This window comes from Lichenostomus cassidix, chromosome 2, assembly GCF_008360975.1.
Source record: "Lichenostomus cassidix isolate B80296 chromosome 2, HeHo_3.0, whole genome shotgun sequence".
In the NCBI taxonomy this organism is placed as follows: domain Eukaryota; kingdom Metazoa; phylum Chordata; class Aves; order Passeriformes; family Meliphagidae; genus Lichenostomus; species Lichenostomus cassidix.
In genome coordinates this window covers 54,190,371-54,212,344 of record NC_139482.1, presented here as the reverse complement: position 1 = coordinate 54,212,344, position 21,974 = coordinate 54,190,371, and the positions used below count along the sequence as shown (strand labels likewise).

Here is a 21,974-nt window from a genome sequence, read left to right as displayed (position 1 = left end):
CCTTCCAAAAACTCTCAGTGCCATGTATAGCAGAAGCCTAAACAGAAACCCATCAAAATCCATAGAATCAAAGACAATAGCAGTTCTTCAAAAACATGAGCTGCTTTTTAGAGAACAAGTTCATAAGTGTGAGTGACTGCTATGTGAGCTCTGATGAAGTGGGTCACCTGAAGTTGAAAGAAACATGAGCAGCCAAGAAGATTCATGTTTTGTCCTGAAAAATCTAATCCAAATTTTCACATAACTTCTGTGAAGTGAGTTTTCAAAAAATTTTTGTTCCAATTTGAAGGTTTCTATAGATAATACACTATTATTTAGCCAGGTACATTCAAAAGATCCTCAGTGAAACTGCTTGATTTGCCTAACAGTCACAGATAAAATGTTGCATTGCTGACAATGCATATAGCAGACTTGAAAGGAATGTTTGACATATTTTTCTTGTACTGATTAAAGCAAAGAGGTGCTTAGCAATTGGACACAGCAAAAATACTGAAGGCAACAGTAAATTATCAAAATAGAAAGTGAATGTAGTGCTACAGTTGATAATGCATTGCAATCCAAAATTTTAGGGGCTGCTCATTCCTTAAGGAGAGAACAAACATGGCAAGTAGAAATGAATATGATGATTATTCTACAAATCTGGATCTATGGCAAATTCTCATGTGTGCCTCTGTTAGATTTTTACTACAAGACATTTGTTAGCTGTCATGCATATCATAGTCCATTATACATAAGACAGTCAGTTTTACTCACTAAAGCTATTTCCTTGTGAAACTTGGCTTCAAGGCTGGACACATTTTTGAAGGTGTTCACATAAAAGCCAATTCGTCTATGAAGGATGGCACAAAGAAAGGAAAAAGAGAATAAAATAAATGTGTGAGAAGGCCAAAAAGGTAGATTAATTAGCTGTTTTCTGGACAACAAGCAACATTCTTGACTATTACTCTCAGCAAAGCAAATGATGAAATGTCAAAATTTCAGAATAGTTTGTTAATGATTATTTTTTGTTTGTGTTAAGATACATATTTCACACTGTCCAGTGAGCCAAGTTGAAACTACTCCACATCAGATGTCTTCAGCTCATTTTAAAGAAGGAAGAGTGGAAAAGGATGGTCACAAGCGCAGCACAAGCACTTAATGGATGCTCTGGGCATCTATCTCCCACGAGACAGCACACAACCATTTCCTGAAAGAAGAAAGGTACCACTCTGGCACTGCGAGCCCCTGTGCCCAAATATTATCACATCACCAAGGTGATGCAGCTGCATGTGGGTTCAGTTTTAATATACACAACTCAGTACAGCCCAGGGGTGGGTGTCCCATGCTCAGCTCTAAAACATATGCACATGTATATAAGAGAAAAAAATTTAATATAGACTGGACATTTCTGTGCATGTAGTAAAAAATCTGCTTATTTGAGGTAAATAATTACATACTTCTACGTTTCAAAAATAGAAGGTGTTTTCCTAGGTTTTGTATTTTTTCCCCTATTTAAAAAACTTTCATGTATAATTTCTCCCAACTTTTATTAACAAAAATAATCTTTGGAATAAGAATAAGCTTGCAAAATGTCAACTGAATATGTAATTTTCTTCCTGAAGAATTGTAATAACTCAAATAGAAGACTCTGAAAGCAATTGTTTTCTAGATTATGTGTATTGCTCAAATTATATTCTGACTTTCCCTGAGACTAGTTAGTGTGCAATACACATACTGAAGTAAAAAAGGCCCTTAGTCTAAATCACTCCTATGCAGTTTTACTTTTAGCAGGCCCATAAAACAAATGTCTTGAAATGCTAAGAAGGTTTTTACTGAAATAGGCAGAAATACAGCAGGAAAATCCTCCATTAGTCTGAAATTTAACAGGATTTAATTTAGAAGGCAGAGAAGACAAAAGATACTTAAGTGACTCATAACACATTTCCACTCCAGACTGTCAATTGGCAAAGAACATAGCACACTAATGAGATGCTTATTTTTCAACTGTTTTTGTTGTCCTATTCATATTGTCTGCATTTCCTGTACAAACACAATTAATGATTAAACATCTTGACTGAATGATCTATGCCATCAAATAGTTTTACATTACAACATAGTCAGTGCAAAACTATAAAATGTGTCTTCTGATGCAGTTATAATAAAAAATTACCTATAAGTAGACCCAAATCACCACAGACTACTCTGTGCTCTAGCATAATTATTTACTCAGAAAATGGAAAACTTTTTGCACCTCAGAATGAAGATATGGTAATGAATGTTAAGTGCCAAGATACACAGAAAGAAATCAGCATAAATACACTTACAGAACGTGCATTTTGGGACACTGGCATACGTTTTTCTTTTATTATTTCAAAAGATAATGGATGGAATCTTCAAGAATACAGCAATCCATTTTCTATCAGCTCAATAAAATGCCCTCATTCCCTTTCCTACTCCCTATTTAGGCCTTGCACACACTATCTCTGTAGGCTTACCGTGACCACAGAGAAGGCAACTCTTCTTGCAAGTCAGTATTAAACTCTTCAAACACTTTCTGTGCTTTTTGAAATTCTTCTTCTGCCTAAACCAAAATGAAACATATGACTTCTGAAATTACTACAACATAACAAAGCAAAATTATTTTTGTGTGGTTTTCTTGGTGGATCTTTGACAATTTTTATTGACAAAGGATGTGATTCAGTCCCACACCATGGAGGTCAACACAGGATTTGCTGTCCCCTCAGTCTCATCAAGAGAAAAAGTTAGGGCTCAAACAGGACTCCACTGTGAAAGAGACTGAGCATGCCTACCACATGCACCAAGGTACTTAATACATATTTATGCTTGGAGATATCATTTTTTCTAAGAGAGCAAAAGGAAGAGAAACTTTGCGCTCTGCCTCTGTACAGAAAGAAATGCCACCCAATCTCCTCAAGTCTTCTGCCAGCATGTTGCTGATTGTGCTACCTTGGTAATTCTGCCTTCATCTTTTCTTTTTGAGCTCTGCAGAGCTTCTAGATGATGTCTCGCACTGTCGTAGTCCACTAGCTTTCTGCTTCGTTTCGCAATGCGAGTCTGTACAGAAGTAGAAAAGAAAGTAAGTATGAAGAACACTTTTAAAAAAGCCATTTTACTTACATTGTCAATTTAGTTTATGATATATTTTTATTCTCCCTTATCTGTTGTTCATAACTGAATTATTATATTATGCAGAGGGAACATGGAAATGGTAAAAAAGACAAATGAATCACACTATTTTAAATAAGGAATCAATTTACAGATAGTTTGGAAAGGGTTTTCATGGGTGTAGGGCTTACAGGCCTTAGAATTGAGGTATCAGTGTTATGTAAGTCTTGTCACATTCTCCAGAATCAGTGAACCTGTTAAACTCATGGTAACACAATCTTTTCCCTTTATATATAGTGTGAAAATTCAGCAATTAATGAATTTTTTCTAGAGTTGGAAAAATGCTAAAATGTATTTATCCATATAGTTGTTTTAACACATCCCTAAGATACTGGAGTTCAAGATGTATATACATATACTTTGATATAGACTTGAAAAAGCTATATATTATATGCAAAATCCACATACTGAGAGGGCATAAGCACGGTATGATTTAAAAGCAAGTTTAGGACTGTACATCAGTAATGTTGGTATTTTAAAATTATTTTTTCTTTAGTCCTTGGTGTAAATGACAAAGGAGATGACTGTGTGTTACCTACTGAACTATAAACCACCACAAAAAAGTATTTACCTTTCACCTACAATGCTTCTTTATCCTTACACATTTCATTTAGCAGTCATCTCCCTGGACTGTACACCAGATGGGCATCTGGCAGAGGCTAGAATCTGCAAAACATTCTCTCCTGATGTGTATTGCAAAATCTTTTTATAACTACTTAAAAGACAGGAACCATGGCTCAGATAAAAGAAAGATACTCACAGGTGCATCTAGCCACTAACAAAAAGCCTGCTTTGCATGTAATATTTCTGACATTTTAACAGCTAAGAGATTAAGGTGTCCTTATTGAAATCAGTTAAAATTATCTCATACCAAAGAAATAGGAGCAGAAAAAAGCATAAAAGTTTCCTCTACAAAGGCTAATTTGCTTCCAAGTACTACTCCATGAAATATATTTTTGTTCACTTGGAAAATTAGCCCTGCTGAAGTCAGAAATATGTACATTACAGGAGAACAGGACTTCCACCTCCCACCCTTTTTCATTTTTTTTGCTTGTAGTATAATTTTCTATTTATTTTGCAACTCAACAGAACATTAAAACTTGTCCTTTATAGAAAATCATTACTCTACTTTGATATCAGGAAATTGTCCCAGATATGTATCCAGCGTTAAGAGTGACCCATCCACCAGTTTTTGATGGAAGTCTTCCCAGAGTTCATCACATTTCTGAAAAGGTAGGAGAAAAATGTGCTTAGTAGTTTAATGCCAGTCTAAATGTAGGAGAAATACAAATGTAATTGGCAAAGATGAATCTTTCTGAAGTTTTAAAATGTTCTTTATGGAAATAAATCAGAGCACAATCATAAGGTGAATGAAAATGAATACCTTGACATTGCAAGTTTAATTCACAACAAAGGAAGATTAAACTTAATAACTACTTTGTGTTTTCAATACTTCAAATAGTAACTGCAATGTGAAATTAAGGATATCACGGGTTGAGTGTGCTCCTCGGGGTTTCAGGTCCCTCGAGGATCAGTAACGCAAAATCTGAACCTGGCCTTACTCTTATGTCTAAGTACATTCACTAATGATGAACCTTGCTCACAGAGAAAGGAAGTACAACTGAAAACAGAAGAGTAAATAAAATAAAGGGAAAGATCTTTCCATGTCATATTTTTTGTGCCATTAATGTACATTTTATGAAATGCTGATGCAGACAAGGACTCTGCCTTGCACTGCTGGAAAATTGGAATGACAGATAGGAAACATCCTAACATCAGCTGGCAAAATAAACAAATTCTGCACCCCCACCATCCTCCACTGCCCTGAAGGTACAGTGCTTTTCCCCAGTCCCCTTTGGAGTTCTGGGGTAGTCACCAGGAGAAACCCCCCACAATTTTCTGATTTTAGGAACATATTAATGCAGCTCATGTGACAAGGACCCAATGGGTGAGATTGCCTACTGGAAGCAAATCCTGTTACATAGAGACATAGTCCTGGAGATTCTGGGTTTTCAAGTGAACAAGCCATTAGCACATATTAAACATCCTGATACTCCCTTTCTTTGCACATTTCAAAAATTACTTAACACCCTCCCCTTTGATGGGAGAGAGGCTAATGTGAATAAGCACTGCTCTGCAGGGCCGTTAGCCTCACTGAGAAGTCTGGAAAGCCATTCCCTAGTGTTTGTTTTATCATAACCTACTACAGGGCATCTTATAAATGCTGTGTGATGCCAGCTTTTTGTTCATTCATTTTCTATTCTAACAGAGACCCTAATGAATTATTAGAATCTATTAAATGTGCTTAAAAGAAATACCTCATTTATTATACAGTATTTAATCATTGTGGTCTACAAAGCACCAGAGCACTAGATCATAGCAAGCAACTGCCAGTCTTGTGTGTTTGCCTTTGTATCTTGCTGATACATGTTTGGAAAAAAATAAAATAATGGAGGTTTTCTGAAAACTAATGGACTCAAATAACATTGCTGAAGGATCCTTTAAGCCATCATCTTTCCTCCCATCCAGAATAAGGTCTTTCAAGTGGAAAGGTCTTTCAGAATGATCATTTATATCCTAAACTGAACAGATACGTAATTTGTTTTTACTCTAGGTTGTGGGACCATGGAATCACAGAATCAACTAGGTTGGAAAAGACCTTTGAAATCATCAAGTCCAACCTGTGACCTAACACCATGGCACTAAGTGCCACATCCAGTCTTTCTTAAACACCTCTGGGGATGGTGACTTCACCACGTCCCCAGGCAGCTCATTCCAATGACCAATAACTCTTTCTGTGAAGAAATTCTTTCTAATGTCCAGCATAAACCTCCCCTGCCACAGTTTGAGACTGTGTCTTCTTGTCCTGTGGCTGATTGCCTGGGAGAGGAGACTGACCCCCACCTGGCTATACCCTCCTTTCAGGGAGTTGTAGAGAGTGAAAAGGTCTCCCCTGAGCCTCCTCCAGGCTAAACAAACCCAGCTCCCTCAGCCACTCCCCATAGTACTTGTGTTCTGGACCCTTCACCAGCCCTGTTGCCCTTCTCTGGACTCACCTGAGCATCTCAACACCCTTCCTAAATTGGGGGGCCCAGAACTGGACACAGTACTCAAGATGCAGCCTAACCAGTTCTGATTACAGGGGAAGAATCACTTCCTTAGTCCTGCTGGTTACACTAGTCCTGATTGAGGCCAGGATGGTATTGGCCTTCTTGGCCACGTTGGCACACTGTTGGCTCATGTTCAGTCTGCCATTGGTCAATACCCCCAGGTCCCTTTCTGCCTAGCTGCTGTCCAGCCACTCTGTCCCCAGCCTGTAATGCTGCAGGGGATTGTTGTGGCCAAAGTGCAGGACTTGGCACTTGGTCTGTTAAACCTCATATCATTCAATTTGGCTCATCTATCCAGCCTGTCCAGGTTCCCCTGCAGTGCCCTTCTACCCTCCAGCAGATTGACATTCACATCCAACTTGGTGTCATCTTCAAATTTGCTAATGGTAGACTCGATCCCTTCATCCAGATCAACAATAAACATCTTAAACAGGATGTGGCCAAACACAGATCACTGGGGGACATCACTAGTGACTGGCCACCAACTGGAGGCAGCACCACTCACCACCACTCTCTGGGTCCAGCTGTTCAGCCAGCTCTTAACCCAGTGAAGGGTGCACCTGTCCAAGACATGGGCTGCCAGCTTTTTCAGGATTATTCTATGGAAGACAGTGTCAAAGACTTTGCTGAAGTCCAGGTAGACAACATCCACAGCCTTCCCTCCATCCACCAGGCAGGTCACCTGGTCATAAATGGAGATCAGGTTGGTCAGGCAGCACCTGCCCCTCCTAAATCCATGCTGGCTGGGTCTGATCCCCAGGTTGTCCTGTAGGTGATGTGTGATCACATTCAAGATGAACTGTTCCATGATGTTGCTGGGCACCAGGGTCAGGCTGACAGGCCTGTAGCTTCCTAGATCCTCCTTTTGGTCCTTCTTATGGATGGGCATCACACTGGCCAGCTTCCAGTCATCTGGGACCTCCCCAGTTAGCCAGGACTGATGGTAAATGATGAAGCATGGCTTGGTGTGCCAGCCCCCTCATCACTCTAGGATGGATCCCACCTATCCCACAGACTTGTGAGCATCAAAGTGGCGCAGCAGGTCACTAACAGCTTCTTCCTGGGGAAGAAGTATATAGAAGTATACAGAAGACTATACTGCTCCCTGTCCCCATCTACTAGCTCAGGAGGCCAGCTGTCCTGAGGACAACCTGTCTTATTGCTGAAAATTGAGGCAAAGAAGGTGTTAAGTACCTCAGCCTTTTCCTCCTCTTTGGTAACCATATTATCTCCCATGTCCAATAAATAATGGAGATTTTCTTTTGTCCTTCTTTTGATATGAATGTATGTATAAAGCCACCTTTTATTATCCTTTACAGAAGTGGCCAGGCTAAGTTCTAATTGAGCTTTTGCCACTCTAATTGATGCATAAATCTACATTTGTGATTATGTATAGAAAAAAATAAGGAGATTTTGTATTATTTCCCATGACTCTCTTATTAAGAAAACACATCTAGAATGTATCTTTACATCTGATAGAGCTTAAGAGCCAGATTTTGGTCCTTTCACACAACTACAAATTTACAAGTGTAAAATCTAATAGCCTATGGATACAAGATGAGATGCTACAGCAAGATGCAGCATGGGGTTTTTCAGCTGTTTAACCTAAAGCAATATAAAGACCCTACACCAATCAAACAAAAAATACATATCTTAAATTAGGTCATTTGGAAGTTGGGTGCTTTTAAAATCAAAACACCTCGCAGCAGGGAAGGGTAGGAGAACGCAGCCTCAGAGAAGAAAAGCAATCTGTACATGGATTTGGGAAGACTACTCTGTATTCCAGTTTGCTGTTAACTATGTTAACTACATTAACACAGAGGCCTTGCAAACTGAATGCCAGGTGGTTAAAAGCTTCCCTGTCAACTGCACCTTCTTGTCACCACCAGCACATTTGCTGACAGCCTTCCTCAGAACTGAGACTGTTTAAGCAGGAAATTCAGAGCACCTCAAGTCAAATTCCTGCTGTGTTGTCTAGAAAAGCCTATTCTTCTCTAATTACTGGAGGAAGGTAAAAAGGTAAAAATGAATAGTGTCCTGAACTCTAATTTGCCCTTAATTTCCATATTCTTGTTAAAGAGAGGTGAGTGTCTCATAAGATATCCTGTTTAGTACCACTGACTCAACAGTTGTTACACTAGCACAAAAGGATAAGCAGATTTGATAATTTTTAACATTCATTTGAATTGAGAATCCTGACTGTAAAATTGCATGTAAGATACCTTTGTACAAACTTGTCAGTCAGATGCTATCAGGACCAATTCTGCTCACACTGACGTTGATCTCAGTGGGAGTTTATATCAGTTCATACAATAGACACTGCAAGGGCTGCATCTGGCCAACAGGAACTGCATTTCACAAGACCCATAATTTACGTGCTGAGGAAACAGGATTTAACATGAAACGAAGGATTAAGGTCAATTTTGGATGCACATTTCTCCTCAATAGCTCAGATTAATCCATTTGCAGCCAAAATACCTTTTCCCTCTTTCTGTACATCTTACCTCTCCAATCATTTTCACATCTTCACGTCCGTACCAGTCTGGCTCATACACTTCATGAAGAGACTCGGTAAGCTTCTTTGAGGCATCTTGCATCCCTGAAATTAGACAGAAAGAGGAATATATAAGTGCAAACAACAAGAAATAGTTGCTAAATATCTTTATTTTCACCCATATATACCCACTATGCTATTCCCTTTGGCAAATTTATAAAAGAGGTACCTGAACTTGGGGAGAGTGCTGTAATGGACCTGGTTTTATGAAGAATCTTGTATGATCATCCTGTAGGTTTAGAAGTTTGTGGAGCCCAGTGCTTATTTATGCTTGCAACAGGGTGGTGCCTGTAGAAGATTGTGCTAAGCCAAACTGATCAGTCACTTTTGGAGTTCTTGCTACCACAGGTGGAACAAGAACAGGGACTATTGATGGTTATCACTCTGTAATACACAGAGAAGCTGGCTTAAACATAAAATAATTTCAATTATATTATGAGAAGGGGCCCAAATCTATCTCAAGTGAGATCAGTCTGACCCCAATGAATAAAAAAACAGCCTCAGCGAAGGCACTGGGGTTTGCAATTTGATGTAGCACCAATCCATTAGATGCTGAATATGATCCTGAATCCAGTGAAACCAAACTCATCTTGCCTAACTTTCTAAGAGTTCAGAATAAGTAATTTTAAAATGACAAATTTTATTTCAACTTCTTTGCAAAATCAAAACATTTCTTGAATGTTTTACTTATCATTAACCTTTTTGTTAAAAAGCATATTTTTTTCTCTAGTCAAAATCTGTTTGCTAAAGCACATCTGTACTGTCTTGAAAATATCTCTAAGCATGATCTTCAGATTCAGCTTCTTAGTGAATGAATTTAGGAATAACCTCAATATTTTTGTTCTCTGCACAAAGAAATGCTCACGAGTAGAAGCAGAAAACCCATTTGAAACTTGAATGTCTAGAAGAGCAGACAATCTAGTCAGTTGCCATTCCACCACAAACTCCCAAAACACATGCTTGAAATATGACGGGAAAATAAATGCAGTAATGAACACTTTCTAGTATTAAAATGGTGGTTTACGCAACGGATTGGAAAACAGATACTGAAAAATAGGATAGGATAACAGATACTGAAAAACCTGAAAGTACATGCCTGTTCTCAGTCCTTGAGTACAAAAGAGAGAATGGCATGGGGGAGAAGAAGCACAAAGAAATGCTGGTGTTTAGGGGGTACGTGCTCTCAACCTTAAATCAAAAGGTACCGAGCCAAAACAGAATATTCGATCTCTTCAGGGATTGTCTTGGGGGTGGTTTTTAATGACAGAGGTCAGCTTAGAATACTAGGATAGCCCAAGAATTAAGATGCATTTCTTCCTTTCCTCTTTTGTGGTTAGTACCTAGGATGATGCATCCCCAGCTAAGAAAGGGTTCCCCTGAGTAAAAGGATTTCTTTTTTCTTTTTCTTTTTTTTTTTATTTTTGTGTTAGAAGATGCCATTACAATAAAATACAGATGATCTTCATGTATCTTTCCACACAGGACTAATTGAAAATCTTTAATGCCATTGCAAATTAATCAACTCAAGAGGTAAGGCAAAACCAACAGAGTATCTCTGTGCTTAAGAAGGCTGCTTCTCTCCACTCAGGGTGAACACACAGACCAGGAGGGTTTGCTCATCACTACTCACATTTGATCCCTTCTGATACCTGAGCTTCTGCCCTTAAGCACTCTGCATGATAAACTTGTGGTGGAGGTTCCTGCAGCAGGCAGGCTAGCACAGCTGCTAGATAATCCCTCCTGTAGCTGGCACTCAACTCAGTTACAATCCATGTTGGCATCTTTTCCTAGACTTTCTTTTTTAAGTACTACAGGACACAGGCATATATCTGCTTAAGAGAATAAGTAAAACACACCTAATATGCCATGCTTGAGTCACATCAAAACTACACCAACTTTTACCCTATTTTCAGTCCTGAGAATTGGCTAATTATCCATTCTACCATATTCCTGTAAAAACATCCGTCAAATCCAGCTGCAATGTGAAGCAAGTGGGCAGTAAAGTATTTGGCTTCTTCAGTCAGGAGCTTCAGTCTGAAATTTCCTGGCAAAGATCACCTATCCTACTCCCCTCTGACTGCATCTATACCAGGTTTACTGCAATACCCCAAATGAGTGAACAGGTAAATAACAATCCAGTGAATTTCCATTCTTTTTCATGCCTCTGGGTATAAACTTACAATGTCTGATGATTTTTTTATTTGGCTGGTTTTCACATAGAATTATTTCTTACACACTGATACCTTTCACACATTATTCAGCACTACATTTAAGAGGATTAGTATCTTAGTCATGGACTGCAGGCTGTCTCTGCTGTTTTCAACTGCTATTACTGAGAAAGACAAATTATTAAAAGCAAGTCATTAAAATACTAAGAAACATGAATTTTTACTACTAATGAACAGTTAGAAATTTATATTAAGTATCAATTGTTTCATTCAGTACCACTTGCTGGTAATTGGGTCCATTTTATAACTAAAAGTGCCAAAACATTTGAACCACTTAGGAAAAAAGTTTCTAAATAACCCAGTTACTGAAGACTGAGCTTGTGGGATTAAATGATCCCTATCTCTATGGGAAAAAGTCCCTGTCCCTGGAACACCCAAAAAATTATAGAGGCCTCCACGTGATAGGGATCCTGGTGGTGGCAGTGCAGAGACATTCCCATTAAGCACAGGGAAAACAGTAGAGGGTAGGTGACTCTTTACCATCACAGTTCCAATGTAGTCAAGCTCCCATGGAGAATGAGACAGACCTGGGGGGTCTCCTCACTCCCCTACAGGGTAATCTAGCCTGAATCTTGGAGAAATTTCCATTTTCCTGAAGGGGTGAGACATCTTGGTCTGGCTCTTCATATTTAATTACTTATATGGTTCTCCAGGGAAGTGACCTACCCTACCATAAGGATTGTATTTATTCTTGCTAGTAATCCATTAGAGTTTCCACTGGAAAATTCAATCATTTCATAACTCATGAATAAATTTTGAACAAAGAGGATGAATAGTTTTACAGCTTTTAAGAAATTGCATGACTGATTTTAAGATTTCTTTATCTGGAGCATATGAGCCATTCTGACAGCCACAGACTGACAACTAGGCAGCAGAACTGCTTACAGACCTCATAAATCTCCTCCCCTTCCTGTAGATCAGTTACTCTTTATCACTACATTAAGCCACCTGAAGGGTATGGTGCTTTCTTTTCCTCATGCAGGACCCCTTTGTACCTCTGTCACCTTGCCACCTGCATGAAGATCCAGAACTTCCCCATCTGCACTGGGGAAAGAGCTCGAGGTAGAGAATGGGAAACTGACTTAAGGTTTCTGTAACAACTGGCCCATAAAACCATTCAAGTCACTTATAGCTCTCAAAAGCTTAAAAATAAATCATAAAGTATAGAACCCAGACACATACTGCCAAGAAGACTGGAAGAGACACAAGACTGAGGCACGAGGTGACTAAAGCTATGGGGGATAGTACACAGTCTCATCAGTAAAAACATCACTGATACGCACCAGACATTAAACTGTCATGCAGGTGACGTAAAATGGCACATAAAAGCCATTCACAAGTTCAACAACTTGATGGCACGGTTCCTCCAAGTCCTTGGTAACCAGCAAGAAAGATCAAGGTCCAGCTAAGACTAAGAAGCATCAGTGAACAAGAGAAGGAGTCTGAATACAGCAAAAATTGTTTTAAGAATGTGTGATACTAAACCTCAAATTCTCAAGTATATTAAAATGAAGGGACAGAGGGTCATAATAAGGCTCAATTGACTGTTCCTTGCTTAAATCCCCACCTGGAGTATTGTGTACACGTCTGGGGTCCTAAGCATAAGAAAGACATGGACCTCTTAGAGCAGGTCCAGAGAAGGCCGCAAAGATGTTCAGAGAAATGGAGAACTTCTACAAAGACAGGCTGAGAGACTGCTCATCCTGGGGATAAGAAGGCTCTGATGAGACCTCCTTTTGGCCTGACAGTACTTAATGGGATCTTATGAAAAAGAGAGAGCAACTTTTTGCACAGGTAGAGAGTGGTAGGACAAAAGGGAATGAATGATTTGGAACTAAAAGAGAAGAGATTTAGATTAGATGTTAGGAAGAAATTCTTTACTCAGAGGGTAGTGAGACACTGGAACAGGTAGCCCAGAGAAGTTGTGATGTCCTTGGAAGGATACTTGGAAGTGTTCAGGGCCAGGCTGGATGGGGGTCTGAGCAACCTCGTCTAGTGAGGGGCATCTCTGCCTATGGCAAGGGGATTTGAACTAGATAATTTCTAAGATCCTTTCCAACCCAAACCATTCTATGATTCTATGAAATCATGCCTGGATTTGTACTTCCTACTTCCAATATCAAGTCACTCAGAAGTCATGCAGCAAAATGAAACTGATTACTGGAGTTCAAATCCCAAAACCCTTTAAAATGAACTGCTTCTCTCATACATCTAAGAGTATAAGGATGTCAAGTGCATTATTTTCCAATAACTCCAATATATGCAATTATATGACTGACCTTTTTTCCTGCAAAATGAGCCGCTGATGACAGCATGATTCCAAGCCTCTGATGTCCTTGGTGCAAAAATCCCACTCAAGTGCCTAAATATGAGGGTTTCTGTGCTTCTGTGCACCCCAAAATCTTCTAATGGTAGCAGTCCTTCAAAGAATTGCAACAACGACACTGCAGCAGGTGCTTCTGTCATCCAAAATCTGGAAAAGTCTTTGGCACTGCCGACCAAGTCATCTTTGAGGAAGCCTCAGCCAGAGCTATGTACTGTGTGCTACTGTCCGGTTGTGTGCTCACTCCGGAGCCCTAATGCATGCCAATATGTGTGCCAAGGATGCCCACTGGTGGCTTGTTGACTTTGACATTTTTAAGGCTTTCATGAGTGCTTATGACTGGATCTTTTTTAACTCAGGTTAAAATAAGGTAGATAATAAGGTGTTAGGAAACACTTTTCATTCTAAGAAAGTCAGTCCAAATTACTTAAGGGCTGCAACAAGAGAAACATGCTAGACAGAAAAGCATACCTAAAAAAGCAGAACTCAAACAATGGAAATTTTTACACCAAGATAAACACAAAACTTGGTTCAAAAAGTAGCCCATTAGAGAGTAAAAGAGCAAAAGGACCATGAGTATAGAGTACTAGGAAAAGAAAAAAAGATGGAGAAAGAAAATGGAATAGAGAGAAGTGTTGTTGTCGTCAATACAGAAACCAAAGCAGCATGTAAACAGTCAGCTTATGTGACAGATAAGACAGCTAGCCAACAAACAGCATCATCCTGTTGCTTCTGAGCAACCACCAGGCAAAGTGTGGGGGGAAGAGTGAAAACTAAGAAAGCAAAATTATCCTTCAGTGGGTTGCCCCCAAAAGACTGATGCTATAATTTCCTCTAAGAACAAAAGACACTGGTTTGTGTATTTTGTCTGGTATGGAATTTTCCTTGGGCAGCCTATCCAGAAAATAATAGCTGGTCAAAGACATGAAGGTACTGCTTTGCTTCTCATTTTATAATTCCCATCAAAAAGAACTTTCTTACCTGCCTGTGAACAGCTGATGAAGTATTACAATGACAGTGATCTCCAGGGATATTGATACTCATTTGCAAAATTTTCCCTACTGGACTGGAGCCAGGTTAGAAATATATGCACACATATATATTTATCTCAAGAAGCTACTGTCTCTCTGTCAGTCACTAACTCTTGTTCCCTTCCCTTTAGTCTTCAACTCCTCCAAAGAGAGGTGGCATCAGGAAGAGAACACTTTGCATACAATGCTCTGTTGAGTGTGCTGGATTACAAACGTCTAGTAGGATTTAAATGTCTGTTTACTCATCTCTGATATTTAAGCACTGACTGGTGAGCTTCTACTACTTGGATTTTCAATGCAGTATCAAAAAACCATCATATTTGACTTTTAAACTTTAAAAAAATGGATTAAGCAGTCAGAAATAGATGAGAAATCACATTATTGCGGAGAGCATGTTTTGGAGGAAGCTTGTCATCCAACTAGTAACACGCAGAAATGTTACAGTTGTGGAGATTAAGCAATCTCTTGCCTTGCATGAATGTGGCAGGACAAACACCCCCCCCCCTTCTCTCTCTCCCTGATTGCTGGCCGAGATCGATGGCTCAGATTAAGTCAATGGCTTAATCCGGACTATCAATGCTGGCATCTGAAACTCAGAGCGAGACACTGAGAGAATGTGAAGAATTTTCAAGTGACTGCAAATACACACTCTTTTCCCTATAAAACACCACAAAAAACTCAGCAAAAGTAGAAGCTTTCTACATGGACATTGGAGCGTGAAAAGCCTCTCCCCTGAGTTTGGACTCAAGCTCTGTGGTTACTTCCCCGAGGGATTGAGAGAGGATCTGGTGCATCCCCAGCTCCAAAAATTGGATTTGGTAAGAAGCATTCAGTTTCCTAAATTGTATTCTTCTTTGCTAGCTACAATAATATTAATAGGTACCTTTTTCATTTTTAGCGCTGTATTGTTTTAATCTCCCTATTTTGGGCACATATATATATATATATGTTTTAGCTATGAATAGCTTTTCATGTTTTGTGTAGTAAAATTTGTCTAGTTCTTTGTTCCGTTCTCACCTGTGTCTAATAAACCATAATCTATTTTACATTAGACATAAATCGGCTGTCTTTATAAGAACTTATGAGTGAGACTGGGTTTTAGGGTGCTGGTCACTCTGAATAGGTTTGGTCACTAGTTGCCATAGGCCTAGGCAAGTGGTAAAATCTATATACCCTCTGTTTCCACCCCTTGACATTTTTGGCGTAGTCGGCAGGATAGATGGCTAACGATTTGAGAACTGAGAGTAAGGAACTTACACAATATTTACGGAGGCACAATATTCACATTGATACTGATGATCCCTGGCCCACAAGTAACTGGTTTCAGTGGGGAAACATAAAGGAAAAATTAGATGAAAAATGGGGTTCATTAGAAGATACCAAAGGAAAGGGCATTATTTGTCATATATTCACCCTATGTTTAAACTCTGCTTGGAGATGGAGAGAACAAATAATAAAAGAAAATGAAAAATTGATGAATGAAATACAAAGATTAAAATTGGCACAATTATCCCTGCAAAGCCAATATAACCAGGCAAAACAGGGGCTAAAAGAATCTAAAAAACATGCAAAAATGGTGGAGGAAAAATTGGAATTAACATTATTGCATATTCCCAAATCTATGGATGTCAGAAAAATTAAAAAATTAATAACATCTCCTGAAAATTGGGATGGTGACATCTGGGAAAGCTCTGATGAAAATTATAATGACACCTTTGACTTAGAGTCAGATGAAAACACAGAACTTCCACCGTCTGAGGGGGAAGAAATTCCAGAATTTAAAATGAAACCCATAATAAAAACTGAAATATCTCAGGGCCCGCAAAGGCGAGGTCAGCAAACTACCACCAAAACAACCCTGTATGATGCCTTACAAATGGCAAACATTAAAGAAAAATACTCAAGAAAGGCGGGGGAAAGTGAAACAGAATATTTATGGAGAGTTTGCCTCACAAGAGGAGATAATGTATTATTAGATGGCTCAGAGAGCTATGGCTTCTGGGGTCCAGGAGTATTTTTACACCTTGGACCACAACCCCTTGACGAGCCACGCTCCATCACTAGCAGAGTGGCTTACTGGGCAGGAGGAACAAACCAGATGGACAGAGGGGAACCAACTGTACTCCCTATTCATACTGCAGACGAGGTTACAGTTGCAATAGTGAAAGCTGTTTGTATTCAAGCGATGCATGAAAGAGGGGGCAGAAACATCCCAATCTCTGCGCAGGTAGATCCTGAAAGGATGCACCCCTTAATACGGGGAGCCCCATCAGACATAAAAAATCACTTGGTACAAAAACGAGATGAAATCAGAAACAATATAACATTCAACAGACAAAATCCACACGCACCACAGAGACCTATCCCTACATGGGCAGATCTCTCACACCATGTAACCTCCCATGCAAAAGAAATTGGGTGGAATTTAGAGTCAGTAATCGAACCCAAAAGAATTCCTGAACGGCGGGTGAAAGTAGTAAAACATAACACCTCCGAGAAAAGGAATTATTATCAATCAGACTCTAATAAAGAAAAAAGAAACGAGTTATGGAGAAAAGCCCTCTCCCTGGGTATTCCAAAAGATTTAATAAGAGGAAGGGCAAATAGTTCCATTGCAAGCTTGATCCAATTCACAGAAGAGATGAAATCACCACCTCTCAGCAATTCAAACATCACACAAGAAGCAGAAACTGCACCTACACCCAACCCATTTGCACCTCAAAAAAACTGACAAGCGCTGGAACGCCAGGGCAGCCGAGCCAGCGCTCAGACACACCCAAAGAACCTAGCCCACATGTGTATTTGCCCGTAGGACCAAAGAGACAGCCTCTGAAATTCCTTATTGATACTGGAGCCCAAATCTCTTTAATCTCTCTAGCAGACGCTGCAAAATTAAACTTAAGTTTTAAAAAGAGGAAAAAGATACTTTTAACTGGTTTTAATGGAGACAGTACCACAGCTTACTTAGCAAAAATCCGGTTGTGGTTACCTGGAGAAAAAAGAATGACAGCTCATGTTTTCGCTATTGCTGATCATGAAGAGAGCATTTTAGGATATGATATCCTTCAAGGAAAAAAGTGGCAATTACAAGACGGTACTATCTGGTCTTTTGGTTCTGCAGAAACCTCACGCAGTAACCTTTTTGGAAAAAATAGAAAAATAAAACTTCTAAAAATGGCTCCAATATTACCTGTGTCTGCTGTAACTAACGTCAAACAATATCCCATACCTCTAGCAGCCAAAACGGGAATTAATGCGGTAATCACAAACTTAGAACAAAGAAATATCATATATAGAACACATTCTCCTTTTAATTCCCCTGTCTGGCCAGTAAAAAAGCCAGATGGGAATTGGAGATTAACTGTTGATTATCGAAGATTAAATTTTAACACGGGACCCCTAGCAGCGGCTGTTCCCAACATTGCAAACTTAACTTCCACACTGCAGGCTTCTGCTCACGAGTGGATGGCTGTGCTAGATATAAAAGACATGTTTTTCATGGTACCAATTCATGAGGAAGACAAACCTAAGTTTGCATTCACGTGGGACGGAGTACAATATACGTTCAATTGACTGCCTCAAGGTTATAAACATTCCCCCACTATAGCACACAATGCATTAGCTGAGCTACTCCAACAAGTACACATACCAGAAGGAGTGCAAATGTATCAATACATCGATGATGTATTGGTGGGTGGCAAAGAAGAAACAGCAGTGAGGGTTGCTGCAGAAAACATATGGAATAAATTGAGCGAAGAGGGAATAAAAGTACCTATAACCAAATGTCAAGGACCTTCTAAAGAAGTAAAGTTTTTAGGAGTCTGGTGGGTTTCAGGCAGAGCTGTAATTCCGGAGGAAACCGTTACAAAATTAGACACCATACCTACCCCCACAACTAAAAAGGAACTGCAGCAGATAATGGGTTCCTTGGGGTACTGGAGAAAGCATGTTCCTGGGTTTTCCATAATAGCAAGACCCTTATACACACTTATGAGAAAAAATCAAGCATGGGAATGGGATGATGTTAACCAACAAGCTCTGCAAACATTAATAGAAGAAATAAAAACCTACCAATCCCTTGGTCCAGTTCATCCCAGTGATCCCATAGTAGTTGAGTGGGGTTTTGCTGAACATGGAACTTACTGTAATTTATTTCAAAAAGGACCTGAAGGACCCAAGCGTCCACTGGGATTCAGCTCCACATCATTTAAAGACACTGAAAAAAGATATTCCAACTGGGAAAAAGGACTTTTATCTCTTACTAGAGCTCTCAAGCAAGTAGAGAGATTCCAGCAGCTGCAGCCTGTTAAAATTCAAGGACCTTTCAGCTTGCTAAGTAGTGTAACAAAAGGCTCTGCTCCGCCTGAGGGCATTGCACAAAGACCCACAGTACACAAATGGTTTGCATACCTCACAGGTATCACAGACCAAAGGGTTATCACTGAAGGGCTGATAAAACCTACTAAATTACAAATGGACATTCCCCCAGACACTCTGGCTCTGCAACAGCCATTCAAAAGCAGCCCAATAACCAACGCCCCTGCGTTTTCCCCAGGTTCTGAAGTAAAAGGTGTATGGTTTACTGACGCCTCAGCTAAACGAATTGATGGAATATGGAAGTACAGAGCAGTAGCTCTGAATGTTGAAACAGGAGAGGAAGTGATGGAAGAAGGTTTAGGAAGTGCACAAGTAGGAGAATTGAAAGCAGTGTTACTGGCAGTAAAGAGAAAGGCAGAGAAAGTGTATGTGGATTCTTACGCCGTCTGGGCTGGAGCCACACAATGGTTGCGTCAGTGGGAAGAGTTAAATTGGCAGGTAAATGGAAAGACAGTTTGGCAAAAAGAGGATTGGGAGTGGTTGTTAGCAGAAGCTCAGAATCGAAAAATCCAAATAGGCTGGGTTAAAGCACATTCAAATGACCATACATTGCAATTGTTTTGGAACAACAAAGTAGATAATCTAACAAAAACAAAAAAAGATAAAAAGTGATGAATTAGAGGACTCACAACAATGGTACAGATTAGCAGAATTTTTACATTGTAAATTAGAATACACGGGTGAAAGTACTCTCTTTTTTGCAGCACAAAGTAGAGGATGGCCCATAACCAGACAAATGTGCAAAAATATCCTCACACAGTGTCCACAATGTCAGCTGAGACTCAAACAAAATCATCCAGATCAAGAACCACCCTTACACATCAAAGATAATAAGGCACTGTGGTCAACCTGGCAAATAGATTATATTGGACCTTTAAAACCATCTAATGGTTATAAATACATATTAACAGGAGTTGAAGTTGTATCTGGACTAATAAAGGCCACAAAAACCAGACAAGCTAACACAGAAGCCACTATCTCAGGACTTAGTGAGTGGTTTTCTAGCCTTCCTATTCCAGACTCCATACAGAGTGACAATGGATCACATTTTACCAGTACAGCAGTACAAGATTGGGCCAGGAAGGAAGGTATCAAGTGGATTTTTCACACACCTTATTATCCACAGGCAAACGGAATGGTGGAACGGGCCAATGGTTTACTGAAACGCTACCTTAAACCACAGAATCCTAACTGGGACAAACGGTTATCTTATGCTCTTTATCAGTTAAATAGACAACTCCACATAACAAGATTGAAACTTTTCAAAATAATCTAACAGTGGGCCAACAAGTTATGGTAAAATTACCCCAAATTGGAATTGTACCAATGATGCTGACAAGAGCTCGAGGGTCCATGGCTTGGGTAGCTACTGATTCTAATGGACACCAGCATAGAATCAGCTCTCGATGGGTGTATCCCACATTTTAAAACTGTAACAAAGCTGATTTCGCTTAGGGCAAGACCCTGTTTGGCCACTGAAAACTCGTAAAACCGTCCCTACACTGCCCCCATGTGACAGCAGTGAAAATAGCGACCTGTTTCCAACTACTGGCCAACAGAGGGAATGACAACTCTCAAAGAAAATGTTAATCACTATTTAAATTCTGTTGTTTTAGTTTCTCTAATAACCTTAAATATTTAAGAATATCCCCACCAGATCAAAGGCTAAGCGTGTACTCCGGACGTGAGAAGCAAAAGGAGAAAGAACTGCTTGCTACACGGCTGTGAAAACTTCAAAAAGTCCTGGACTCTTAAAGACAAACAACATCCATTCCACATAAACGGAAAACCGCATGGGACTGCACACCAACCAGTAAATGTGTTGTAATCAAAATGTTAGTGATAATGTTGCTTATGTTTTTATGCCTGCAAGTGACTGTTTTTAGCAATGCTAAATGGTACACCAGCCACCCTGACAAAACTTTGCAATTAGTCATTGGGAAAGGGAAACCAGAGAAAAATGTTAATACTTCCATGACTCACTCTAACCTAACACAAATAGAGCAAATGCTATCTGACCCATGGAAAAGAAACACCCACCTCAAATTAGTACATGCTGTAACTCTGATAGCCAATCGAAGTCATTGTTGGATCTGTTCTCAATTTCCTACTCACTCAGATGAAGTTACTCAAATGATGGGAACTCCCACACCAGGTATATTTTCCAATGGTTTCCCTCCTGCCAAAATAATGCTCTTTCTGGGGGGAACCACAAGTCACACCATTATAGACCAACAAATCCTAACAATAGACATTGTAACTGTGGGGACTTCCTGTATTCACAGATGTCTAGAGGGACCAGGAGTAACTTCACACCAAAAAATGATATTACCTGAATGTAACCGTGGTGTCAAAGTAGGTATTTATCCCGAGTGCAATTCATATCTGGACGTAACTAAAAAAGGCATTTTAACCATGCAATGGTGGCCTATTCCAGACAGCATGGGATACTATTGGCTTTGTGGAAACCAAGCTAGAAAAGCTCTACCCCCTACGTGGGAAGGAATATGCACCATCAGTACAGTTGTCCCAGAAATAGACATTATTGACAAATCAGAATTTCCCCGAGGACACCTAAGATCTTCTATAACAAGACACAAACGAAATTTAAATCCCTTGGTTGAGAGGCCTACTCATAAATTTGTAAGAGGGTTCTTACCATGGATAGGAATACCTGAATTAGAAAAGGCAATAGTAAATATATCTGGAGTTATTGAACAAATAGAAAACCAGACAAATGATGCAATCAGTGCCTTACAACAAGAAGTCACCAGCCTCTCAAAGGTGGTTAAGCAGAACCGAATGGCTTTAGACTTGATACTAGCCTCCAAAGGTGGAGTATGCACAGTCATCAACACTAGCTGCTGTGTATATGTAGATCAAACCCTCAGAATACAAACTGATCTGGAGGAAATTAGGAAAAACACTAAAATTTTACACGAAATCCAGAAAGATCAAGGAACAGATTTATTTGACTGGATAACTTCATGGATCCCAAATTTAAGTGCAATCATGAGAAAACTAATTGGTGTAATAATTGTAGTTGTAACATTAATGATCGGAATATGGATCATACTCCAAATTTGCAAAATTGGAATCAACAAAATAAGTAAATCCAATAATAATCAACGTCTCTAAAAAGGAAGAAATCCCAAATTTAGCTTTGTTCACTCAGTACTATTGAAG

The 21,974-nt window shown here is 39.5% G+C and overlaps 1 protein-coding gene across 3 annotated transcripts in view; it reads right to left on the bottom strand.

The window, feature by feature from the left end:
* Positions 1–21,974, bottom strand: part of AMPH (amphiphysin) — a 133,466-nt gene that overhangs the window by 37,001 nt on the left and 74,491 nt on the right. For all 3 annotated transcript variants that reach the window (XM_085051600.1, XM_085051598.1, XM_085051601.1), the window contains exons 4-8: positions 8,780–8,874; positions 4,295–4,390; positions 2,947–3,054; positions 2,475–2,560; positions 754–829 (exon numbers count right to left, since the gene is read on the bottom strand). In XM_085051600.1, the coding sequence (XP_084907726.1) occupies positions 754–829; positions 2,475–2,560; positions 2,947–3,054; positions 4,295–4,390; positions 8,780–8,874 (461 nt within the window). The remainder of the gene's footprint in view (positions 1–753; positions 830–2,474; positions 2,561–2,946; positions 3,055–4,294; positions 4,391–8,779; positions 8,875–21,974) is intronic.